Source organism: Bufo gargarizans, chromosome 1, assembly GCF_014858855.1.
Source record: "Bufo gargarizans isolate SCDJY-AF-19 chromosome 1, ASM1485885v1, whole genome shotgun sequence".
NCBI classification, from domain to species: Eukaryota; Metazoa; Chordata; class Amphibia; order Anura; family Bufonidae; genus Bufo; species Bufo gargarizans.
Genome location: NC_058080.1, coordinates 539,431,448 through 539,458,807, shown reverse-complemented (window position 1 = coordinate 539,458,807; position 27,360 = coordinate 539,431,448). Strand labels below are relative to the sequence as shown.

The following is a 27,360-nucleotide window of genomic DNA, read 5'->3' as shown; positions in this document are numbered from 1 at the left end:
GCACGAAGCTCCCGTTCCACCACATCCCAAAGATGCTCTATTGGGTTGAGATCTGGTGACTGTGGGGGCCATTTTAGTACAGTGAACTCATTGTCATGTTCAAGAAACCAATTTGAAATTATTCGAGCTTTGTGACATGGTGCATAATCCTGCTGGAAGTAGCCATCAGAGGATGGGTACATGGTGGTCATGAAGGGATGGACATGGTCAGAAACAATGCTCAGGTAGCCCGTGGCATTTAAACGATGGTCAATTGGCACTAAGGGGCCTAAAGTGTGCCCAGAAAACATCCCTCACACCATTACACCACCACCAGCCTGCACAGTGGTAACAAGGCATGATGGATACATGTTCTCATTCCGTTTACGCCAAATTCGGACTCTACCATTTGAATGTCTCAACAGAAATCGAGACTCATCAGACCAGGCAACATTTTTCCAGTCTTCAAAAGTCCAATTTTTGAGCTCGTGCAAATTGTAGCCTCTTTTTCCCTATTTGTAGTGGAGATGAGTGGTACCCAGTGGGGTCTTCTGCTGTTGTAGCCCACCTTTCTTTCCCATTCTGACATTCAGTTTGGAGTTCAGGAGATTGTCTTGACCAGGACCACAACCCTACATGCATTGAAGCAACTGCCATGTGATTGGTTGACTAGATAATCGCATTAATGACAAATAGAACAGGTGTTCCTAATAATTCTTTAGGTGAGTGTATATAGTCACAGAAAATAATGCACTATAGTAATAGATGCAAACATAACATATGGACTAAGCCCTGACTCTAATTATAAAATCTGAGACTCTTAGCCAATACATTTGGATCAAAACACATCTGTGCCCACCTACCCAGCTCCAAGGTGGTCTCAGTTCAGGTGGGTCCTACGTTAAACCTGCCTATGCCGTTATGCATTTATGCTCAGGAGTGCAGACCCCGCACATATAGTGTGTTGCTCCTAGTTACCTCCATGTGCAGCAGCAATCGGTGGGAGGAGGAGCGCACACACCTATATGTACCACCTTAGTCAAGGTCGCCCATTAGATAGGTGGGGCAAAAGTGCACATGAATGCTATTCCCTATGCATAACGGCATAGGGAGGTTTAGCGTAGGACCTGCCTAAACCGAGACCACCTTGGTGCTGGGTAGGTGGGCACAGATGTGTTTTAAACAAAATGTATTGGCTAAGAGTCTCAGATTTTAATCATTAGAGTGAGGGCTTAGTCCAAATGTTATGTTTGCATCTATTACTATAGTGCATTATTTTCTGAAACTCCACAATCAGCGCAAAAAAAGCGGATTCTTGAAATCATGTAGAATTTACCCTTTGCAATACACATGAAAAAAATGACGCCAAGTCATAAAATGACAGATCTCAATAGCGGAATTGAAAACGCCAATGTGAAAGTAGCTGTAGTTGTAAAATTGTTTTGCAACTTTTGGCTACTTTTTTTATGATAAATTCCATCTAGGTGTGAACTTCGGCGCAGTTTCAAGTAATTACTTAGTGAAGTATGACAGGAATTTGTCTCTACCGGCTATAGATGATTCAAACACACCGAGGAAATTTATAAAGCGTTCCATTTAATTCTGGATTATTGTTGTAGTTTTTTCCACTTTTAAAATACACGGTCTACATCATTAAAAAAAAACAAAAAAAAAAAACAACATACATATAAAAAGAAAATGCGTCAGTCCTGGTGTGGTCTCCGGTGATCAGTGAGTAAAGTCATCATCGCTGCATATAAAACGTATACAAAAAGAAGGAGGAGCGTACAGGAAACGGGTCCTATAGACAGCATTCTGCCACACACAAAGTAGAAAAGAGCCAAATTCAGCAGGACTCGATAGTTGGCAAAGAATCGTAGACTGATTCGGGGAACAGTTGGGTCATAGGTACTAGTGGATAGCATGGGGCTCATTCTCTGTGCAGTGGGATTGCTGATCAGGTGATAACTGCAAAACCTTCCCAGAAAGTCCTGTCTTCTGCAAAGTGAAGCAAATGTACTGCCAAACTGGAAGACAGAAGATAGAAATTGCTATGATGAAGTACAGTAAAGCAATTCTGTAACACAAAACCACCCATTTGGATTTTTTTTTTAGAACCTGCCCAAAGTGAGACAGTATTAGCCCAAGTCTTATCAGTGGGAAAGCAAAATCCAAAAGGTAACATTTCCAGGACCTTACCCTTTCATTTATTATAGTAGATAGCTGGTACAGTAATCGCACCAGCGTAGCGTTCTCATAGCTACGGATCGGCTGGAGCTCAGGATCACCATGGTACTGTATGTCAAACTTGCGCAATCCATTTATTATCTGGAATTAGAAAAAACAAGACTGTCTTTAGTAAAATAACTGAAGTTTAAATGGGGGAAAATTTTACAAAATGTAGATTTCTCTGTGTTCTTTAAAATGTGGCCACATGTAGCTATTACAGATAATTTTATTATCTAGTAAACCTGTAGTTTTGTATGACCCCTTCTTTACTATATAGTCTGTGGTGCAGTAGTTCTCTAGGTTCTTGGTCATAAAGAAAGGCATCTGCCCCCCTCCCCTGTTAAACAGGCTTAATACTGTATTTTTCGCCCCATAAGACGCACTTTTTCCCCCCCAAAAGTGGGGGGGAGAGTGCCCCTGCGTCTTATGGGGTGAATGCTGGCAATTTACATCGCAGTCTGCGGTGTATTAGTGAGGAGGGAGGAGGGACTGTAGTAGGCGGGGAGAGCGTACGGTACAGATGGGGAAGCAGGGGGGCGCATCATTATTCAGTTTAGATACACTACGTATAATACAGTACATACTGAGCGGCGGGCCGCTCTAGCAGTGTCATCCACAGATCCACTACCCCATAACAGTGCCATCCACAGATCTCCCATCATAATGCCATCCACAGACCCCCCCCCCCCCCCACCATCATGTCATCCACAGATCCCATCATAATGCCATCCACAGACCCCCCCCCCCCACCATCATAATGTCATCCACAGACCCCCCCCCCCACCATCATAATGTCATCCACAGACCCCCCCCCCACCATCATAATGTCATCCACAGACCCCCCCCCACCATCATGTCATCCACAGACCCCCCCCACCATCATAATGTCATCCACAGATCCCCCCCCCCCATCATAATGCCATCCACAGATCTCCCCCCCCCCATCATAATGCCATCCACAGATCTCCCCCCCCCATCATAATGCCATCCACAGATCTCCCCCCCCCCCCCATCATAATGCCATCCACAGATCCCCCCCCCATCATAATGCCATCCACAGACCCCCCCCATCATAATGCCATCCACAGACCCCCCCCCATCATAATGCCATCCACAGACCCCCCCCCCATCATAATGCCATCCACAGACCCCCCCAATCATAGTGCCATCCACAGCTCCCCCCATAACAGTGCCATCCACAGATCCCCCACATAACAGTGCATCATCCACAGATCCCCCCATAATAGTGTCATGCACAGACCGTCATTAGTTCAAACCCACCAAAAGCACACCTTTTGGTTCAAAATATTTTTTTTCTGATTTTCCTCCTCAAAAACCTAGGAGAGTCTTATGGGCCGGTGCGTCTTATAGGGCGAAAAATACGGTAATAAAGAACTGTCTTATGAGTTACATACATTGTTCATTTCTTAACCTCCTAACAGTCACGTTAAAATTTGAAAAAAAAAATCTCCCAAAAATGTCAATTTTATGATTGTAGATTTTTAATTGTGTCTGCAGTAAATCTTGCTGAGGACATCTCAGGGGACACAATTGCATTTTAACCCGTTAAATTTTAGCCTTAAGGACCCATAATATTTTACATTTTTTCTTCTAAATACATTTGCTATTTTGCAGGATTAGTAGTAAGTATTTTAGGACCCATTTTGGTGTACATATAGTGATTTTTTAAATTATTTTATTTTTAGGGGGAAAAAAAATTAATCAAAAAACAGCAATTTTAAGTGGACTTTATTTACAGCGTTCACTGTGTGGTAAAAATAATTTTATTATGTGGGTCACTACAATGATAATGCCACATTTTTATATATTGTTACTTTTTTTCCTTTCCTCCTGCAGCTGTCAGCTCTGCAACTGTTCCCCCTCCTCCTCCAGACTGAAGGGGATGTGGGGGGCTGCTTTAGCTGCTCATATCTCTACCTGCTACCAAACAAGAGATATGTTTTGTATTGTTTGAAAAAGGACATTCCAAGTAGGGGCGAGCGATATAAACGATATACGATACTATAGTCATAAATTAGGCAACGATATAGATTTTAGTTATATCGCGATAGATGACCACGGAGCGGTAGTGAATTGAAGAAGCTTCTCACTCACCGCTCCTTGGCCTCCCGCGCTGGCTGACGCTGTGTGTGATGTCAGATTCCTCCCAGTGAATGCTGGGAAGAAGATGCGGTCGGTCTCCTGCGGACTCTATCAGCCAGCGGGTGGATGGCTATGGCATGGGGCTGATGGTGCTAGCTGTGGGACATGATGATGCTCGCAATGGCATGGGGCTGATGGCACTGGATGTAGGACATGGATGATGGTAAATGGCAAATGGCATGGGGCTGGGGGACATGGATGATGGTAAATTGCAATGGCATGGGTAAATAAAAATGGAAAAATAATGGAAGTGTCAGATTTGGCACATAACTACAATGGAATCAGTTCAATTTTCAGTTGGAATTCTGCTTTTTGTCCGGTCTTTTTAACAGAATCTGCGATGGAGGCCCTAAACGGAGCCTCTGAACGCACATGTGAACAAGCTTTAAGACACCAGAGAATGGTGTCTTTACCCCTTAGCCAAGCTATAAGACATAATCTTACCTGCTGTCTGCCTAGTGGTGTCAGGTAAACACCATTTTCATTCTCTATAAAGTCAGGCAATTTATTCCTCTGGCTTTCATCCTGTGCATTCCCAAAGTGTACTGTAAGCTGACTGAGCTGTGCAGAATTCAGCTAAGAAATGGGTGCAAAAAAGAAATTCATGAAAAATCCATCACCATAGTCGGTATGTGAATCACAACACTATCGTCCTTGATATCGCATACAGCCCTTTTGTGAAGCATAAAATATGGGGCTGCATTTAGAATTTAGTATGTAGCTATAACAACGAGGAATCTGGACTACCACATACATTTCTATGATGACTGGTCATAGAAAAGATCTAAGATTAGTCTGATATGGTAATTGATGCAGGGGGTCTATCAGACTAAGGCCTCATGCACACTGCCGTTGTTTTGGTCCGCATCCGAGCCGCAGTTTTGGCGGCTCTGATGCGGACCCATTCACTTCAATGGGGCCGCAAAGAATGCGGACAGCACTCCGTGTGCTGTCCGCATCCGTTGCTCCGTTTTGTGGCCCTGCAAAAAAAAACATAACATGTCCTATTCTTGTCTGCACTTTGCAGACAAGAATAGGCAGTCATATTAAAGGCTGTCTGTCCCGTTCCACAAATTGCGGAACGCACACGGACACCATCCGCGTTTTGCAGACCGCAACGGTTGTGTGCATGTAGCCTAAATACACACTGTGTGGAAAAACCACACAGTAATACAGTACCAGCAAAGTAGATGAGTTTTTCAAAAACTCATGCACACGGTGTGAACGTTTTCCACGCGGAAATTGACTTGCGGTGCAGATTTTGAAATTCGCAGCAGGTCAGTTTGTGGGGATTTTCAGTACAGATCTGGGGCAAAATCTGTGTCAAAATCCACAATTAGATACACAAGTAACACATGCGGATTTTGATATGGAAACCACAATAAAATCCCTACGCATGTCATGTACAGTAAAAAAAACTGCACAAAAATAGTGCATTCGAACACACATACATAATTATATGTACAGCAGATCTGAGTTTATGCTGTAGTACATATTCCAGCATTGAGAAGCTGGGTCCTGCAGAGTGAGCCCTGCTCTATGCAGTTGCCCCCTATTATTAAATCAGCAGGGCTAATGGATAAGGTGAATGTCTAAAGCAGACCAAACGCTTTAGGGTTCCTTTTTCATATGCACACTTACCCGGAAAATCTGACAGAGATACTCCAGCGATTTTTCCAAGTGTTCATCGGTTTTCCGAATGCTGTCATAGCCTGACTCGTCAAGGTCATTCCCTGTGTAAGTGTTGTTCTGATCTTGACTGTTCAACCCAAACCAAGAGAAAAGTGACTGGCTGCCTGAATCTGGATACTGGTCAGAGATGGATTTAGCTGTTTGCTTGGCTTGTATGATCAGTTGAGCAAGTCGCAGAACCTATGCATAAAACTGAATTAGGCATGCCCCGAAGGAGAAAACCGTGGGCACTGTTATATGCACTAAACAGAGATCTATATTTACAGGTATATAAACAATATAATGTTTACGCATGTACAGCACATTTGAATATAAAGGATTGCAAACCTTATTAAAAGAAATGCATTAAAAAGGATCTTGCTAAAAAACACATCACTAATGGTACCTGCCGTTGTGGTAAAAATCCGATAAGACAACTATAGGTCTCATTATGCTGCAGTGTTCCTCTTGTACGCAGTTCAGTCATGGCTGACTTGCAGATTATTTTGCCTCACTTCCCTTCTCTGTTTCTACCCATAATATCTCTACTTGACATATGACACCAATAAGGTTAGCAGAATTTTTTTAGAATACTACGGCCAGGACCAGACCATATAGCCGAATTAGAGCACGTCAGCCTATACATATTCATACTACTTTTAGACAAATATATTTGAAAATACAAAGTTTACATTTTTAGCTGACTTTTCGAATTGTATCTGCCATTTCTATGAGTGTATTTTGTACCTTCTTATAGTATGCTTACCAGATTTCTCGTCTCACTACCAAACATCTGCGTGTACTGGAAGTCCTGCCCCTCAAGGCTGTACACGTGACTCTTTATCTTGAAAGAAGCGTCTGCAATTGGCGGCTGCCAGGATGAAAGAAAGCTTCCGCTGAGGCTTGGTGACATAAGAAGTCGGTGATGCCGGTGGGGCATAACAGGTTCTGGTTCTAGGAGTAATTGCTCACCTATAAGGATTGGAAGACAGTGCTTATATACATGGAGAACGGAGAATATGCACGTCTGACACTTCTCCAAAGGCTTTGTTTTTTTACCTTTTTGGATCATTTCAGGAAGATTGGGTTGAGAAAAAACCTTTGCTACTCTGAAAAGCATTAGTGCATTCTTGGGGCTGAAAAGGTCACTACGGATGGCACGGTTAAGATAACGAAGGAACAGCTTTGTGTACATGAGCAGGTTTTCCTGTACAAATGGAGCCCTGTGGGTAAAGAACATCTATAAATGCAGGTGTACTCTACTGCTAATTCTTCATTATTTGTTCTGACAATTTACATATAATGTCAGGGCAGAATAAATCGAGAAATTGACTGTCCAGATGATTTAAAGCGGTATTTCCATCATAATGTGCCCTTCCGGCTGCTGGAGTCTACTCACCATTTATTGGAGATTGCACGGTTCTGTGGTTCATTGCTAAGAGGTGAAGAAGATCGCTCAGGAACATATCTCCAGGGCTGCACGTAACTCAGCCACATCTCCAGTACCTGCAAAGAGGAGACATCTTTCCAATATAAAATAACCTATAAAAAAAAAAAGCAAATGCCCAAAGTGGTCCCTTTACAAAACCAAGTGTCCAAAAGAAGAGGTGAAACAACCAATTTAGAAAGGGGCTATCCCATGTTTTCAAGTATGCTTAAATCAGTTGTTTATGCCACCACCAGCAACTTACCCAATACATGTTATTGGCCATTCCTCCTCCTTTCCTCTATAAATGACCTTCTTTTGCAGCCTTATTTACATCTGGTAGTTATTAGTTACGGCCACCTCTGCGATACTGGCGCGGTGGCCGCGCTTGCACGCTAGCCTCCTGTTTTTTTTTATTCTACACAGCCCGACCTGACTCACGGGCCTGGACAATAACTTTCCTCAGTCCCCCCCCCCCCCCCCCCAGAGAAATGAATGCGCCTGCACGCTGGCTATTTCTCCTGCGCTTGTCAGTCCACTTAACATGGGTATGTAGTTGCAGGAAGGGATAGGAGAGTAGGAGCGCAGAGGTGGCTGCTGGAATGAATTCCGGCTCACACAGGAGCACGCACGTAAAGAAAGGAGGCAGAGTCAGTAGATCAATCAATAGAAAAGACAACGCCCTCTGACTGAGCAGCGGCTTGGAAAGCAGAAGGCGGGATAAGCCCTTTAAGATTAAGAGTTGCAGTTAAAAATATCTAAAGCTAATATTGGCAATTTTGGGCAAAACCATTGTTTTTATCCATATTAGTTTTTACAGGTAACCTAAAAAATATTTAACTCTACATACCGCTCTAAAGGAGGCATCCAGAGGCCAGTGACCAAAGCAATGCTGCAGAAAGATGTATAGCTTCGGCTGGATGAATCTTGGGATAACAACTCTAACAAGGAAGTGAAAAAACAACAACAACAAAAAAAAACAACATATAAGCGGAAAAGTCACTGATTACGGATATGAGCTTTCAAAACTGGTTGCACCCATACATCTAGCCAGTGTAACATGTTTCCAGTCCGCTCCTGCACAAAATAATTGGACTGAATGAGTATGTATGAGGGGCACACCTACAAATGAAAATCACATGGACCACCAGCCAATACGTATGTGTAATTAATTATTTATTAACACCACACTATAAAATAAGGTGAGGATCCTCAATGATCACATTAAAACATGCACATTTGCTAAAAAACATAAAACCACATAGAGAGACTTATATAATAATAAGTAGCAATGTCACTGATGGATGGTGGCTTTATATAGACTAGATCGTGTCGTGTTTGTCTATGTGTACAAACTTTGAAATGATTCAGATGCACAGGGTCTGATGCGCAATGTCTCTATTTGGATCTGAAAGTTCAGGCTGTAGCCAATATTTAAGAATGCATAGACAGTCTTGGTCATAGGTTATCTTCACAGCATGTTTCGGAGTTTCGGAGTTGGCAGGAGTCACTGCCAACTCCAAAACGCGTCTGGTGTACACAAGTCTTGAGTAAAGAAAGAAACCGCAGCCTATCATCTGCGCACCATCTTTGAATTTCCGGAAGCGCTTTTTGCACAGCGGACAGAAAGAAACACAAGTTTTGTTGTGTCTGGATCAAAAGACACCAAGCAACGCCGAACAGCACATCGGGTCCTGACTACCTTCGACCCCGGCGTCTAAACTTATTGTTTTTCCTGCCTCGGCAATCTACCTACCTGCTTAAAAGAGCGGACCGGAGCTTAGACCATCGATGCTGCAACACGTGGGACGCCACGCCAAGCACGAGTAATCGGTCACTCCATCGCATCAGAACAGCGAGTAGTGTGTCCACACACAGTGCGGTTTAGCAGCAGACTAAGTGACACATGCTGTGAAGATAACCTATGACCAAGACTGTCTATGCATTCTTAAATATTGGCTACAGCCTGAACTTTCAGATCCAAATAGAGACATTGTGCATCTGAATCATTTCAAAGTTTGTACACATAGACAAACACGACACAATCTAGTCTATATAAAGCCACCATCCATCAGTGACATTGCTACACATTATTATATAAGTCTCTCTATGTGGTTTTATGTTTTTTAGCAAATGTGCATGTTTTAATGTGATCATTGAGGATCCTCACCTTATTTTATAGTGTGGTGTTAATAAATAATTAATTACACATACGTATTGGCTGGTGGTCCATGTGATTTTCATTTGTAGGTGTGCCCCTCATATCTACTCATTCAGTCCATTTACTCCAAAAGATTGGGGATATCTTTTTCAGGGGGAGCACCCATTCCTTGTTATTGGAGGGTGAGCCAATCCAATTATCTAAGTTCCACAAAACAATTGGACTTGCCAGTTTTGTAAATAGAGCACTAGCAGAAAACTCACGCACTTTTTTAACTCTTCCATTGGACTCGGTGTGTGAGAGTGAGCAGAAGGGGATGATTGCTCCGGTCGTAGGCTATTGGCGAAGGCGTGCAAGTGTTTCACAAGAACTCTGATCAATAACACATGTTCCTCCGTGGGCTGGAAAGACTCCTGCAAATCGGATACAGAGGGGGGCATTTTACTACTGTGCACACGTTCCAGAGCATGAGCCTAATAGCAGTACCCAGCCATAAAATAAAAAACAAGCATTGCATTTGAAGATGACTCTTATGACATTAGTAAAGGCTGCATTCATCCTTTATGCGGTGGTTTAAAGTGTCAGCTCCAGAGGCCAATAGCAGTGCCTAACCCATTAGCTACCAGCGCTGTACATGAGACCTGCAGCTAATTACCGCAACCGGCAATTATGCCGATCGTGGTAATTGAATGCTTCAGATGCCATGATCAAGTGAGATCACAGCACCTGAATGTGCAAATCGAGACCTCAGTACATGCGCTGAATGCCCTGAATCTCTATGAAGAAATTCAGAGCATTAATGCTGAAATTCTTATTTTGGCCACCAGATGGCCGGCCAACATAAGAAATGAGCAAAATGCTAAGAAATTGTAATATTTTTTAATCGCTTATAGATCAAAATGAAAAATTCAAAAACATAATTTATAAAAAGGTCATTTAGCCTTAAAATGATGATAAAAAATAAAAAAGATTAAATCACCCCCTTTCCGTATAATAAAAAAAACAAAAAAAACCCCACAACAATAAACATCCTGGGTATCACCGCGACCGAAAACGCCTATAATATTAATAAAGAAAAAATAATAACAACAACAATCCAAAACAGCTCAGTAGACATAAGTATGAAAAAGTTATGGGGGTCAGAATATGGTGATCAAAATTTTTTTTTTAAAGGGCTTCTGTCACCCCACTAAAACGTTTTTTTTTTTGGTTTACTTATAATCCCTATAGTGCGATTTCTGCATACATAAGCTAAATAATCATTTCGGTTCAGTAGAATTTGTTAAAAACGTAATTTTAAAATATGCAAATTACCTTGCTACCAGCAAGTAGGGCGGCTACTTGCTGGTAGCAGCCGCATCCTCCGATCCTAAAGACGCCCCCTCCGCATGTTGATTGACAGGGTCAGGGAACGGGATCGTTCTCTGCTGGCCCTGTTTGAATTCAAAATATCGCGCCTGCGCCGTACCCGTCTTCAATCGGCGCAGGCGCACTGAGAGGCGGCCGCTCGCTCGGCCGCTCCATCCTCAATGCGCCTGCGCCGGGTGTAGATGTGACGTCATCAGCGCAGGTGCATTGAGGATGGAGCGGCCGCCTCTCAGTGCGCCTGCGCCGATTGAAGACAGGTACGGCGCAGGCGAGATATTTTGAATTCAAACAGGGCCAGCAGAGGACGATCCCGTTCCCTGGCCCTGTCAATCAACATGCGGAGGGGGCGTCTTTAGGATCGGAGGAGGCGGCTGCTTTAAAAATTTGCATATTTTAAAATTACGTTTTTAACATATTCTACTGAACCGAAATGATTATTTAGCTTATGTATGCAGAAATCGCACTATAGGGATTATAAGTAAACCAAAAAAAAAAAACAACGGTTTAGTGGGGTGACAGAAGCCCTTTAAGCTATTTACACATAAAAAATACTATACATATGGGGTATCGTTGCAATCGTACTAACCCAGAGAATCAAGGGCATGGGTCAGTTTTGCCATAAACAAAACGCTGTGGGAACAAAACCCGTAAAACGGTAGTGGGATTGCGTTTTTTTTTTCCCAATGCCACTCCATTTAGAATTTTTTCCCCGCTTCACACTAAATTTAATGCCATAATTAAAGATGGCATTAGGAAGAACAACCTGTCCTGCAAAAAATAAAGCCCTCATACAGCTATGTGACTGGAAATATAAAAAAAAAAAAAAAGTAATGGCTCAAGGACAACACAACCTCTGGTATCCTAAAGGCTAAAAGACTAGTCTATGCCGCCATCTCCGACTTACAGACATTTCATGTACTGTTATGTAGCATGTGCCATTACGTTACCAAATTATGTGTTAGGCTACTTTCACACCTGCGTTAGGTGCGGATCTGTCTTGTATCTGCACAGACGGATCCACACCAATAATGCAAACGCTTGTATCCGTTCAGAACGGATCCGTTTGCATTATTCATAAAAAATAAATATAAAAAAGTAAGTCAATTGCACCATATTGTGTCAGTGAAAAACAGATCCGTCCCCATTGACTTACATTGTAAGTCAGGATGGATCCGTTTGGCTCTGCATAGTCAGACGGTCACCAAAACGCTGCAGCGTTTTAGTGTCTGCCTAAAAAGCGGAACAGAGACCAAACGCAGCCAAATTTATGCATTCTGAACGGATCCTTATCCATTTAGAATGCATTGGGGCTTAACTGATCCGTTTTGGGCCGCTTGTGAGAGCCCTGAAACAGATCTCACAAGTGGACCCAGAAATGCCAGTGTGAAAGTAGCCTTGCTCATTAGAATGAATGCACCTTTTCTGTTAATATCTACAGGTAACATACAAAAATCATACATTGGTGAGCCAAAGCAGTTTATTGCCTGTCATACAGTCCCAGCTAATAAACAGGCAAAGCAGCACCCAGTGAAGCCATCGGATGGAGGGAAAAAAGCAGTTTGGAATGCAGACAGCGGCATCTACAGAAGCATAAATCAAAGAGACGCAAAGCTGCTTTAAGCAATACACCATAGTCACGCATTGTTAGAGCCCCTTTAATGCAGCCTGTGCCCATCAACCCCCAGATTGCATTTGCTAAAAAGTGACGAAGAAAGGCAGAAGCCCCATCCTTCCCCAGCGCTAATCATTTACAACATAGAAGTGTGTTCCAGAGAACTGGAAGTACTTGGTATGAAAGGAGGGACCCGGGCAGAGCAGGACTAATGTAGGAAGTACTGGACACACTGAGCCTGTGGTGAAGCGCCTCCAGCTGAGACACATGGGAGCCAACGGGTGATGAGAAATTGGGAAGAAGTAGGGACAAAAAATAGAGAGATAACAAAAACACAAAACATGGAATGAGCGAAAACATACTGAGTGGGCAGAACAACAGCAGCATGTGAGATCCAACTACTATTCAATCTGTGGCCAAGTTAAAGGGGTATTCCCACCTTAGACATTTATGGAATATCCACAGGATTTGCTATAAATGTCTGATAGATGTGGGTCCCAACTCTGGAGCCTACACAGATGTGGAGAATGAGGGTCCCCTGACCTCCACCCCATCTGGTGAGGCAGCCTCCGCCTCCAGACAGGCAATGAATGGAGACGTAACTGCACGCATGAGCAAGTGTCCAAGGCTGTTTCCACAACCCTTACAGATTGGAAAGAGCCACAGACGTGTAACCACCTCACCGGGTCAGAGTCATGACCCCCATTCTGGACATAGGTTCAGGTCCCATAGGTGGGACCTGCATTTAGCATATCCTGCAAATACGTCATAAATGTCTACATTGAGGCCAACAGCATCCTGTCCTAGACTGTGAGCAGGACCGATTGCCTCCACTTGGAGAGCTATCTGGGGGGCTTACTATGCACTACACTGCTCTACAATATATGGCAATGATGTCATCCTACGATACACCATCATAGTTGAGCAGCCTGACAGGAACTCTCACCAATGTGTAGTATACGCAAGTGCCGGAGCTTAGTGTGTAGTGAGGCCGATTCCACCCACCCCTAGGCAGTTCTGCAAGTGGTGGTAACAAGTCCATATCACAGTCTAGGAAAGGTTGCCGACGGCCATTTTAAAACATTCCTGGGCCACTAGGCTAGAAAGAATTCAACATGGCAAAACCCAGACATACAGAGTATTGCCATCTACTTCTGGAATGCTTAGTCATCAACATAAAAACAATAGAAAACATACTGTATATAAAAAACACATGCACAAGCATTGACAATACTAGGAGAAAACTAAAAAGGCAGCAGAGAAAGACTTGTAACAAAACACAAAAAAAGAAAAACAAATTTATAGAATCTGTCATATCAAACCGCTAATAAAAGGAATTTACAACAGTATTAATAAGAAAAATAAGCCAATCAAAAATGGGGTGTTACCTTAGCATGCGGAGACTGCATTTTATGGTGTATTTCAAGGGAATAATGGTGAAGCCACATTTCGACAAATATCTACAGAAAGGCAGAATACATCACAATTACTAGTTTGCTATCAGTAACTTATACGGTTTTCCTTTTGCAGGTCCTGAAAGAAGGAGAGAGAAGACTATGCCAGCTGCGCGATCAAGTGGATAAGGAGAGTTAATTTTTTAATCCCTCAAATCTAAATTTTAGTAAGCATTCTGTATTAAGAATGCTATTATTTTCCCTTATAACCATAACTATAAATATAAGGTAAAATAATACTGTGAATTTACTTTAATGGGGTCCGGAGTTGCTCATCCCCATCATCTCATAGCAACCATGCATGAAAATCGCACCGCATCCGCACTTACTTGCGGATGCTTGCAATTTTCACACAGCCCAATTCATTTCTATGGGGCCTGAGTTGTGTGAAAAACGCAGAATATAGAACATGCTGCAATTTTCATGCAACGCACAAGTGATGTGTGAAAAATCACGGCTCCTCTGCACAGCCCCATTGAAGTGAATGGGTCAGGATTCAGTGCAGGTGCAATGTATTCACCTCACGCATTGCACCCGCGCAGAAAACTCGCCCGTGTGAAAGGGGCCTAAGGATCAGGCTTTTTGGAAATTTGACATGTGGTAATAACTTTGGAGCACTTTTACTTATCCAAGCCAATCTGAGATTGTTTTCTCATGATACATTGTACTTCATGATAGTAGTGAATGAGTTTATATAATTTACCTTTATTTATAAAAAAAACCTAATTTTAAAAAATTCTAAAATATACAGAATTATTATTTTTTTGGGGACATTAGAAGGCTTAGACCTGGGTTCAGCAACGTTCTTCACGCCAGCTGCTGTGAATCTACAACTCCCAGTATGCACACTTGCTTGGACGTTCTTGTATCTTTAACAGAAGTCAATGGAGCATGCTGAGAGATGTCGTTTCAGAAAAGCTGGAGTGCCAGAGGTTACTGATCCCTGGCTTAGAATTTTAGAAGCAATTCTTAAAATTTTTAAGAACATTTTCAAAACCCACTTAAAAGGACCAGTTCAGTTATGAATGAAGTCACTCTGCATAGAAACCACCCATAAGAATTACACTATTTTAAAAACTACACACTTCAAGTTATTGAAAACTGATGTTACAAACTTTGTTAACCATTTAGGTTTTACACAAGAATTAAAAGAAAAAAATGGAGAAGAAATTTCACTTTTTTGGCAGATTTCCATTTTAATAAATTTTTTCCTGTAACACAACAAGGGTTATAACAGCCAAACAAAACTTAATATTTATTACACTGATTCTGCAGTTTACAGAAACACTCCATATGTGGTCATAAACCGCTGTATGGGCACACTGCAGGGCGCAGAATGGAAGGAGCAACATATGGTTTTGAGGGTAGATTTTACTAGGGTAATTTTAAGTTGCCTTGTCGCATTAGAAGACCCCCTGATGTAACCCCACAGTAGAAACAGGATAAGGTGACAGTTTTATTGGTACTATTTTGGGGTACATATGATTTTTGATCACTTGATATTAAGGCAAGGTAACAAAAAAATGGCAGTTCTGGCACCGTTTTTATGATGTTCCCCTGACAGGTTAGCTCATGTGTTATTGTTATAGAGCAGATTGTTACGGACATTATGATACCAAATATGTATTTTATTTTATTTTTTCAGTTTTACATAAAGCATTTTAGAAAAAAAATAAAAAATCTTGTTTTTGTGTCTCCATTTTCTGAAAGGCATTTTTTTTTATTTTTCTGGCAATTCTCTTATGCAGGGGCTGGCCTTTATTTTTGAGGTGACTGGTACCATTTTGGGGTACATACAACTTCTTGATATTACACTTTTTCTGAGGCAACAAAAAAAAAAAAAAAGCCATTTTGGAACAGTTTTTATTTATTTCTTTTTTTAGTGTTCACCTGATGGGGTGGATCATATGATATTTCTATAGAGCCTGTCATTATGGATGCGGCGATACCTAATGTCTGTTTTTAACTTTTCATTTTTAGCCCAATTGTGTGACTTCATCTTTTGGGGGTCTGATCCCGTCTACAATGCATTACAATATGTGTATTGTAATGCATTGACTGCCAGTTTACTACCAATGTAATACACCGACAGCCTTCTTGCCTGTGATACCTAGGGGGCTGGGTCTCACGGTCTTCTGTAGAAGGCAAGCCCCGATGCCTGTGGAAGGCATCAGGCTGCATTCCCAGCAATCAGGTCCCTGTCACCGCAACACAGGGACCCAATAGAGGTGGGGGGAGGGTGCCCGTACCCTTTACAAACCCCATGCATGCCACAGTCAGCTTTGACAGCGGCATACAAGGCATGTATGCATCGATGCTAGCATATAAAGCAGGGGCTTGGCCGTTACTGACAGCTGGGGCCCTGCTGCTGATCAGACGGGGGCAGCTCCTGCACCTGCCCAATCAGAGCGCCACACCTGTACAGCGCCTGTCCTTGTTAGCCCTAAGAAATTTAAAACAATAAAGACTGACTCTACAATCCTAACGCTGGGTTCAGACCTGAGCGTTCGGAAACGAGCGCTCTATATGCGCGATTGTACGGGCGTTTACAATCGCGCATACAGAGACAGGGGTGCACACATTGTCGCGCGTTCCCGAATATCTATGTGCGGGAACGCGCGACAAACGCCCCCAAAAAAAGCTCAAGCACTTGTTTGAGCGTCGGGCGTTTTACAGCGCGATCGTACGCGCTGTAAAACGCCCAGGTGAGAACCATTCCCATAGGGAATCATTGGTTCTTGCCTGTTGTGCGTTTTACAGCGCGTAGGAACGAGCTGTAAAACGCTCAGGTGTGAACCCAGCCTAAGACTAAAGCCATCTACTCAAATCCCCCCACCCACTGCAACTGTGGAACTCACCTGCAATAAGGTCTCCGATCTCCATATCTCCTGAGCTGCAGGGTCAGCATTTACCAAATGCTGGTGCGAAATGTGTCTCTTTAAAAGACTGGGGCTCGTCCCATACGAAGCTAATGAAATTGATGGGGATCTGTACATACAAAATGACATAAGTCATACTCTCAATCCAGACAGGAACACACTGTGAAAATAACTTAAGGCTGAGTTCACACGAGATTTCCGCGCAGGTGCAATGCAGGAGATGAACGCATTGCAACCGCACTGAATCTGGACCCATTCATTTCTATGGGGCTGTGCACATGAGCTGTGATTTTCACGCATCACTTATGCGTTGCGTGAAAATCGCAGCATGTTCTATATTGTGCGTTTATTAGGCCCCATAGAAGTGAATGGGGCCGAGTGAAAATCGCAAGCATCCGCAAGCAAGTGCGGATGCGGTGCGATTTTCACGCATGGTTGCTAGGTGACAGTCTATTCACTGTATTATTTTCCCTTATAACATGGTTATAAGGGAAAATAATAGCATTCTGAATACAGAATGCTTAGTAGGTGATCAATTGAGGGTTAAAAAAATAAATAAAAATTAACTCACCTTCTCCTCTTGATCGAGTAGTTCCCGGTCTCTTCTTTAATGATGAACGTTAATGAGTTAATTTTTATTTATTTTTTTAACCCTCAATTGACCACATAATAAGCATTCTGTATTCAGAATGCTATTATTTTCCCTTATAACCATGTTATAAGGAAAATAACATCTACACAACACCGAACCCAAACCTGAACTTCTGTGAAAAAGTTCTGGTCTGGGTACCACAGTCGGTTTTTTATCACGCACGTGCAAAACACATTGCACCCGCGCAATAAAAACTGAACATCGGAACGCAATCGCAGTCAAAACTGCCTGCAATTGCGTACCTAATCGCGCGGGTTTGCCGCAATACACCGGGACACATCCGGACCTAATCCGGACACGCCCGTGTGAACCCAGCCTAAGTTACTCCTCTGCCTAGTGCGCAAACTCCTCAGTGGGCGCTATATTGTGATTCGGATATATTTTGGATAATCCTAATACTTCACAGTTTTATGCAATTAGACCCACATAACCACCAACTACCAAGCAGAGCAGAGTACCTCGGTGCAGGTGATGGAACGGCTCCTCCGGGGTTGGAGAAATGAGGTGGGGGGACATTTCCTTCTATAGGCAGGAACCAATTCAGGTACTTTTCCACCAAGATGTAGTAGGCGTTATCAGAGTAGTTGCAAACTTGCCCTGTGATAAAGTTCTGTATACAGGAAAAACATTACGTTTTCTTATTGAAGGGAGGCTGAAAACTACAGTCTGACCATAGGCGAATGAAATGATTAGTCAATAATCAGACAATATGATTGGTATATTACAATATCTTAGCATTGCAATATTGCTTGGCATACAGGTTAATCAGTACAGTGCATCTCTTTTTTTGCTTCCTTCGTTGACTAAATGTATTCATACATATTTGTCTAAAAAGTTGACTAAAACAAACAAACAAACCAGAACTATTGTGTATTTGGTGAAATTTAAAGAGATATTCCAATCACATACAATGGGGGCATATCGCCAGGATATGCCCCCATTGTCTGATAGACATGGGTGGGTCCCACCTCTGGGACCTGCATCTACAACGAGAACAGAGCAGGGAGAGCTGTGGCTGGAAGACCTCGAATTTCCCGGGGTCCGTCCACCACCAAGCCGCTGCTCCCATAGAAGTGAATGGGAGCGCACCGTGCATGCGTGGCCCCTGCTCCCATTCATTTCTATGGGGCAGGCGATAATAGAGCCGAGCCAGCGCTTAGCTATTTTTGGCGGCCCCATTGAAATGAATGGAGGGCGGCTGCGCATGCGCCCTCCACTTATTTCCCCGCTCCGTTCTCGTTGTAGGTGCGGGTCTGCACCTATCAGACAATGGGGGCATATTCTAGCCATATGCCCCCATTGTATGTGATAGTAAAACCCCTTTAACAATTAATGATCACTTTAGCTGACCACCTGAAAAAAGTTGGCCATGTTTGAAATTGTCATCAGATAGTCTCTAGGTGGGGTCATTTATCAAACTGGTGTAAAGTAGAACTGGTTTAGTTGCCCATAGCAACCAGATTCCTCCTTTCCAAAGGAGCTGTCAAAAATTAAAGGTGGAATCTGATTGGTTGCTATGGGCAGTTCTACTTTACACCAGTTGGATAAATGACCCCCTAGGTCTTTATTTGAAAGACGGTGCAACCTTTGCCCAGTAACAATGAACATGTATGTAACATAACGTAGTTTACAAGGCAAAAAATAAATAAAACTGTGAAAACAGCCCTAGATTAATATGATAAGAAAAATCCAGTTTATTTCAATAGTTTCTACTGGCCTACTAACAGCTACTGAGAAGGGGAGAGACCACCTTACCACAACACAAAAGACCCCAACATTCTCTAGGACCACATACTTGCACTGATTCACGTCTTTACAAAATGCCAACAGTGCGGTATGGAAGTCACATATTGACTTCCCAATACTGTAAAATGCACCGGACTTCCCTTCAGTTAGGACAACTGGGGTCCTGGGAAGCTTTCATGGATTTCCCTTTCAGTAACAGGTTTCTATCTGTGCATCACTTGCCTTATCACAAAGTGTTCTCTATCATACTGTTCATTGTACATGAAGATTTGGCCTAATAATTTGGTTACTTACCCTCTGTATGATTAGGAAGATGGCAAAGTGAAACATGAAATACTCAAATGCATCTGAAGAGGAGATTAAAGAAAGAAACTCGACACCAAAGATGCACTAAATGTATTACAATATTTGGAGCATTTCCTAAAAGCCATAAAAATATTCGACAGTGTTCAAACCAGCCCCTGGATCTGAATACTTTTGTAATTCCAGGTCATACATTTTTTTTTAGCATAGCCACGAGCTATTCAATAAAATGTATCTGTATAGCGCCACCTGCTGTTTGTTCTTTTCCTTACTTTTCTGTCCACCTCACTGAGGTGGTCACACGCGCTCAGTTTAAATCCCGAACCGCCACCAGCCCTATCTGTGACAGTTACAAGGAGAGAACTACAGCAGAAAGGACACAACCCCTGAGCAGACCTGCCTGAAATAAACCTAGCAGAGCAAAAGAGGCAATGAGTGGGGACATCGGGTTCCATGTGATATATCATATTTCACATTAATTAAGGCATAATCCCTTTAAATCAGGGGTGCACATGCGGCCCTTGATACCATTCTGTGCAGCCCCCAACCATCTGGTAACAGACATGTATGTCTATGTCTTCTCACATGTATTTCTCCCATTAGATTGGAGTCCTGGAAGTGAAACTAGACATTAATGGTATATAATGTGTGTTCAATATGCCACATGTACTAAATTTCATTTGTTAATACACCTTTAAATTTTAATTTTGGCCCTCGTCATTGGGTCAGTCTGGCAATGTGGCCCCCGACCAGGAAACGTTGTGCACCCCTGCTTTAAATTATAAAAAGTCTACTGGGCCATGGGAGTGAACATTCAAAAAGCTGCAAATGATTCCCATACTGTCTTTATTAGAAATTACACCAACAATGGAATATAAATGATGGAACGACAGTCAGCAAATCTGCCTCAGCATTACACAAGACTGCACTATGATTCCTCTGTAACTGTTAAATGAGCCATCAGGTCCATTGCCACCTCCGCTGGACACAAGCGCTTATGTTCATGTTTCGCAGTTTTACCTTCCAGATAGTACAACGAATAAAAAAAATGAAATAAAATAAATAAAATATTGTGCAGTAATGGGTATATTTCATGGCTTAGCTGACCCAATCTCACTGCATCATCATGATCTATGGCGCTGTGAGTTCCAGCATGACACGGGTCTACTGCACTGTACACATATGATAGTTGTGAGTGCGGTACAGTAGACCTGCGGTCAGGCTGTAATTCACGATGATGCAGTGAGTTTGTGTCAGCCCAGCAATGGATGGTCCAGGAAAAGCAGAAATCACACGTGCCGCTTCTCCTGAACCACACTTACCAGTGAGAAATTAGCAATGCAGAAATGCTAAATCCGAGGGGGTGTTAGAGCTCAGTAGCACATTTTCATTCACAGAAAAGCTGACATGGATCTGGGTTTGGTAGCACTGGACATGGATTTGGATGAATTTCTGGCTGTGGTGGAATACCAGGCCAGGTTTGAATTTTGAGACAACCTTTTTTAAAGTGACCATCATAATAATGGAGGCTTCATCTCCAGTAGCCCCATCTCTAGCGGGCATCATACATATATTTGTGTACAGAGATGCTACAGATACGCAGTTACGAAGCTGTGATATATTTCATGGGCAGCAAGCTACTTGGGTTTGTGCAACTTAATCAACAAATCTAGAATAGCCAATTTATGGAAGTAGTTCTGTCTAGCTGTTATTTACTGCAGGCTGCTGTCAAACTGCAATGCACGTTCTATCACCTGTTACTGGTATTTAAATTCTTAATAGCCACATTTTGTCTTGACTTTGGACTTGTAAGATCTATAAAATGTTTGTATAAAAAGTACAGCTCCACTGTTAACCCTTTCCCGCCCAGCGCCGTAATAGTACGGTGCTGGCTGGGTCTTTAAAGGTGGCGCCCTCTCCTGAGCGGAGCGGGGGCTATAGCCACAGATGGCCTGCTGTTTCTTATAGCAGACACCCATGGCTAATGTCTGCAACCAGCAGTAATTTACCTGACCACGGCATCTGAGCGCGTAAACACCAGTAGCGCGCGCTTCCGGTGATGCTCCGGCTCCCCCGTGCGGCAATCGGAGGAGCCGGAGCTTGTGTGCAGCAGCCCCTGTCTATATGAGTGACAGGAGGCTGCTGCATAGTATTTCCTATGGAGCCCTTAACTGTAATAGAGCACCATAGGAAACTAGCAATTTTTTCTGACTCCAATGCTAGTGCATTGGGGTCTATGAGAATAGCAATCTAATGATTGCTTGTTATAGTTCCCTATGGGAGCTATAAAAAAAGTGTAAAAATAAATAATGTTTAACAATAAATAAAATAAAAATTCAAATCACCCCCCTTTTCCCAATAAAAATAATAAATAAATACACATAATGGGTGCCGCCATGTGCGAAAACGCCCATAGTATAAAAATATATTCCCCATATGGCAAATAGCAAAAGTGAAATAAGCATCAAAATGGCCAATTCACCGTTTTTGGTAGCTTCATTTTCTAAAAAAAATAAAAAGAAATCAAAAAGTCATACACACCCCAGAATGGTATCAATGAAAAGTTAGCCCCCCCCCCCTTCAGCTCCATACACATAATTACAAAAAAGTTATAGGGGTCAAAATATGGCAACGAAAAAATAAAACGGATTTTTTTTCTCCCACTTTTTAATTATTTTATCACTATCAAAACGCAAGAATAACTCTACATATAAGGTATTGCCGGATTTGAACTGACCTGTAGAATTAAAGTAACCAGTCAGTTTTACCACACATCGAACGTCGTAAATAAAAACACATAAAACTGTATTGGAATTGCTTTTTTTTTTTTTTTGCAATTTCACCCCTTTGGAATTTTTTCCCCGTTTCCCACTACATCATATGCAATATTAAAGGATTTCTGTCATCCCCCAAACAGCAATTTTCAGTATTGGACTTAATGTAATTGCTAATGTACGCAGAGTCCATATATACCCCTCTTACCTCTGGCTGTGCTTTAAATTCTTTAAAATAGTACTTTTGTGATATACAAATTTCTTCACTACCAGCAAGTTGGGCGGTTACTTGCTGGTAGCTATCTATATCTATCTATACACACACAATTTATGTTGTTGTAGCAATGTAAAGGATACTAAGAGACAATTGTAGACCAAGTCCTCCAGAAGATGGAAACTGGATCTTGTTATGATAGAAAGGACATTCTGGCAAGACTCTCTCCTGTATAGACGCACGTACAGGACCCTGGACAAAACAAAATACAGAAATTAATCCTTACTAATGATGGATAGAAAATAATGGATTAGGAATATCAATTGCGTTTAAAGGGGTATTCCCATCTAATCACGGTTTAAATAATTGCTATAACGTTATAAATCACTGACCCCCACTCCTGGTACCTGATTTGAAGGTAACTGTAACCAAGCTGCATTCAAGTAAATGTAAGGCCACGTACACCTTACACTCATTCTCATTTGCATCCTAAAACCAACAATCAAGCAACATTTAAAGGGGTTCACTGAACAGAACGCCATTCGGGTCACCTCCACATTCAGCGATCACAGGCCCCGTGCCTATTAGCAGCCATACTACAGAGAGCCAGCGCCCTCCCAACACAGTCTCAGTGTATCACCGACTCTGCAGTACTGCTGCCAATAAATCTATTAAGACACGGGAGCCGGCAGGGTGCACTGTGTAGTGCATCTGCCCAATAAAACTATTTCCTCGATTTTAAGATTATGGGAATATCTATAACCATGCTCACTAGAAATGTCTTAATAAAATGAATTTAATTACCCAGCCACAGATGAAAGATAGAGAAGACAGTAGCATCCTGGACACACAGATCTCACATCCAACTATGAGGGACATTCACATGGGAAGAGTCTGAAACTAGGAAAAGGTCGTAGGGGTCTGGAAATGGCCGAAGGAATGAAGACAGCAGGCTGATACTCGGTGCAACTTTTTAACTAGAAGTAAACCCTAACTTAAGGAAAAATAATTTATTAGTCAAAGGCATCCATAGCCTTCTTAACACTGCTCCTCCTCCTTTCTGGTAAGAGTACCTCAGATGTACCCCCACCTATCATCAAGCGATGGCACATCTCAATGATATGTTAGATGTACTTTCACACTTGTGTTCGGAGCGGATCCATCTGGTGTCTGCACAGATGGATCCGCTCCTATAATGCAAACGATGGGATCCGTCCAGAACGGATCCGTCTGCATTATCTTTCAGAAAAAATTCTAAGTCTGAAAGTTAGTCAGACGGATCTGTCCAGACTTTGCATTAAAAGTCAATGGGGGACGGATCCGTTTGAAATTGCACCATATTGTGTCAACTTCAAACGGATCCGTCCCCATTGATTTACATTGTAAGTCTAGACAGATCCGTTTGGCTCCGCACGGCCAGACGGACACCCGAACGCTGCAACCTGCGTTCGGGTGTCCGTCTGCTGAGCGGAACAGAGGTCAAACGGTGCCAGACTGAGGCATTCTGAGCGCATCCGCATCCACTCAGAATGCATTGGGGCCGTACGGATGCGTTCAGGGCCGCTTGTGAGAGCCTTCAAACGGAACTCACAAGCGGAACCCTGAACGCAAGTGTGAAAGTAGCCTAAAGCGGCAAAATCCTTGTACCTACCTGTGGTGGAAATAACCTCGCCACTGAGTTTTGGAGGAGCCTGTTTGCAAGCCTTTTGCTCAGGATTATGGCCCATATACTAAAACTTTGAAGGAGAAGGTAGACTGGCCGCACAGCCTAAATCTGTGGAACTGTTTTGGGCAGAAAAGCAATGCTTGCGGTCGGTCAAATGTGACTTCCATTGAATACAGGAACCTCTGCTCGGATCTGGGTGATTTCTGGATATGTTGTTCGCCCAGATCAGAGCAATCCAGGGATGTATAATTTATGGGGATATGTGGGGCTTTGGGGTGTGTGTTTTCTGCCTGTGAGTGATTAAGTTAGCCCTTTGTGTTTGGTAATTGTATCACAGGGAGAGCCCATCGTGCTTGTTAATTGTATCACAGGCAGAGAGGGGGGTTGTGTACTATTGCTGGGAGTGTTTCCATACTGTAAATGCATGTGATTGGCTAATGTAAAAACTGTCTCAGTCTTCCACAAGGTCCCCAGGGGAGTGTCCCTTGCTGGAAGACCTGCATAAAAGGCTGACATGTAGCCCCATTAAAGAGTTCCTGTTTTACTCTCAACATAGAACCTCGTCTCATGTGTGTGGGGAAAAGGCTGTATCTACACTGGGGAATGCTATACGCTGTATACTCCCCTGACTATAATCCCTGAGCTCTTTTAAGAGCTTGTTCCTGAATCGCTCTCTGAAGGAAGAGAGGTTCACCCACTGGAACCTGGAAGCCTTGTCGTAGGTCGAGGGTGGGTAGAAGACTGCGAGATCCCAACCAAGCTGCGGTGGTTCGTGGGGGTCGACAGTGCTTACGGTGTCAAGTGGAGTGCTTGGAGCCCTCGGGAAGCACTAGAAGCATCCATCAACGGAGGTACCCAGTCGGGGTGCCAGGAGATCCGTTACACTACCTCTCCTACGGACACCAAAGGAACGCTCACTTACCGGTAGGAATGAAACCGGAAAATCATATCTGTATTCCTCTGCTTGCAGTTTGTAAACTAGCTTCATCATTGCACCACTGAGTAAAACGAAACATATGGTCAATAGGTGAAAATGAAAAAACAAAACAAAAAAACAACAAGAAAAACACGGATGAGATAGACCACGTAGACTCACCTGGGATCTAAGAAGAACAATGCGGAATGGAATTCCAGAGGAGCAATCTTCTCCTGTAAGCATCTCAGGTTCCAGCCCACAATGCTGCCATCCAGGCTGCCAAAGACCTGCTCCACTAGCCACGTAAAGATGGCATGCAGCTCCTTAATAAAAGGTAATGGCCCACGGTAAATGACTTACACCAAAAAAGACTGAAGAATTAACACCAAGCTGTTATCACAGTGCATTATGTATGTACCTTTGCGGGGAAATCTTCAATGACTCGGACAAGGTCCTGGCATCTCTGGTGAAAGGGTTTATTGATGCAGTCAGCCTTCAATGAGGCCTGTTTAGCAGAAAAAAATAACACGTTTTTAATTATCCTGTAAATGGTTAAATACATGGCATATTCTCTCGAGCAGTAAGTTAGGGTCCATTCACACGTCCGCAAAACGGGTCCGCATCCGTTCTGCAATTTTGAGGAACGGGTGCAGACCCATTCATTTTCAATGGGGCCAGAATGTGCTGTCCGCATCCGCACTTCGCATCCGTGCTTCCTTTTCCACAAAAAAATTTAATATGTCCTATTCTTGTCCACAATTGTGGACAAGATTAGGCATTTTCTATTATAGCGCTGGAGATGTGCGGTCCGAAAATTAAACTATTGCACTTGACAGAAAGCAACTAACGTTGGGTGAACTTGTGGATTCAAGTTCGGCGTACAAGGTTCGGGTTATCTAAGAATCCTGTTATGGATTCCGCAACCATGGACCATAACGGGATTCTATGACAGTATGCATCACACGAGCCTATGAAGAGGAATTGCGTCATAATTAGTGTTGAGGGAACTTGTGTTTTAAGTTCGGCGTCTATAAAAGAATCGCGTTATGGTCCGTTATACCGGAATCCATAACGCGATTCTTCGATATGCCGAACTTAAACACAAGTTCGCTCAACACTAGTCATAATAAAAGTCTACGGCCAGCACAGGCTTCTATTGTGACGGAATGCCTCTTATAGGCCTCCGTGGTGCATGCCGTCATCCAATTCCATTATGGTCTACAGAATTCTTAGCTAGCCCGAACCTTGTACGCCAAACTTGAAAACACAAAGTTCGCTTAACACTAAAAGCAACATAATTCAGGCAGAAAAGTCGTCAAGTCTGAACTGCGCCTTAGTCTTTTAGCTTCTTTCCTTGCCCTTTTACAAAAGCGACAACCATGCCACCATTTCAGCTTCTGGTTTCTCAGGCACCTGAATGACATGCTACCCAAACTATGCCGCACTGTGGGGTGGGGGGACAATGGGTGACAGCCTGGCAGCCTCAGTGGTTGCCTCCCTCGGAGAAGACTGCAGACCTGAAGTACAGCCTGGGAGGCTTTCCTGTGGCGTGCCCGTACATCTCAGCACTCAGCCTGGCACTCACCAGCAGGTAGCTGGGCTGCGGGCTCCCTCCGGGGAGACTCATGGTCTCAAGCTTTTCCAATAGTCCCGTTCAACCCCCGCGCCAGACACCTAAGTTTCTTGGTACGTCTCATTGACGTCATCAAAATGCGTCACCTGACTTGTTCGAATTTGAAAACGAAAGCAAAAGCCTGGTTCACAATTAGTCCTTGAACGTCTTCCTCCTGCGGCCATTTTCTCGAAGACCCAACTTCCTAGGGATGTATTGATGTTCTCTCCAACCTGTCACCTACCTTCACTAGTGACCCGAGGCATCCTCCAACATTCCGCAATCAGGAATCCTCGCCTCAAAAACAGAGGGAGATTTTAGGATCCCTACCAGGGGCGGACTGGGAACTTAAAGGGAACCTGTCACCTAGAAAATGCATATTAAACCTCCAGCAGTACCTTATTGCAGCCTGTAGCATGACTATAAAGGTGTCTGTGTCTTTTCTGTACAATGCACCAAAAGTCTGAAAAAATACTTTTATTCAACTGGCCACGCTATGTAAACGATAGTCTTGAAGTCAAGGGGGCAACGGCTT

At 43.0% G+C, this 27,360-nt stretch overlaps 1 protein-coding gene across 3 annotated transcripts; it reads right to left on the bottom strand.

The window, feature by feature from the left end:
* Nucleotides 1-1,564: 1,564 nt before the first annotated feature.
* On the bottom strand, nucleotides 1,565-26,928 carry SMPD4 (sphingomyelin phosphodiesterase 4). 3 transcript variants are annotated; one of them, XM_044275509.1, is made up of 19 exons: nucleotides 26,799-26,928; nucleotides 25,632-25,718; nucleotides 25,394-25,536; nucleotides 25,220-25,295; nucleotides 22,775-22,883; nucleotides 19,635-19,687; nucleotides 18,053-18,204; nucleotides 16,922-17,051; nucleotides 13,998-14,069; nucleotides 12,784-12,867; nucleotides 9,897-10,042; nucleotides 8,319-8,409; nucleotides 7,442-7,548; nucleotides 7,102-7,265; nucleotides 6,809-7,014; nucleotides 6,013-6,243; nucleotides 4,816-4,947; nucleotides 2,179-2,307; nucleotides 1,565-2,006 (listed from the first exon to the last, which is right to left on the bottom strand). In XM_044275509.1, the coding sequence occupies exons 1-19, from the start codon at nucleotides 26,838-26,840 to the stop codon at nucleotides 1,683-1,685; spliced, it is 2,478 nt and encodes an 825-aa protein (XP_044131444.1). In that variant the 5' UTR covers nucleotides 26,841-26,928; the 3' UTR covers nucleotides 1,565-1,682. The 3 variants fall into 3 exon arrangements, with proteins under 3 accessions (XP_044131444.1, XP_044131445.1, XP_044131446.1); XM_044275510.1 differs by lacking the exon at nucleotides 12,784-12,867; XM_044275511.1 differs by lacking the exons at nucleotides 25,220-25,295; nucleotides 25,394-25,536; nucleotides 25,632-25,718; nucleotides 26,799-26,928 and adding an exon at nucleotides 23,436-23,862.
* Nucleotides 26,929-27,360: the final 432 nt, after the last annotated feature.

What these genes read in the sequence shown, in the direction of transcription:
- SMPD4 (XM_044275509.1), bottom strand. Translation starts at nt 26,840, where the DNA reads ATGAGTCTCCCCGGAGGGAGCCCGCAGCCCAGCTACCTGCTG. An exon ending in TGGTCTACAATTGTCTCTTA is followed by an intron (nt 19,688 to 22,774) that starts GTATCCTTTACA and finishes TCTCCTCTTCAG; the next exon opens with ATGCATTTGAGTATTTCATG. An exon ending in GTAGTGAGACGAGAAATCTG is followed by an intron (nt 6,244 to 6,808) that starts GTAAGCATACTA and finishes TTTTATGCATAG; the next exon opens with GTTCTGCGACTTGCTCAACT.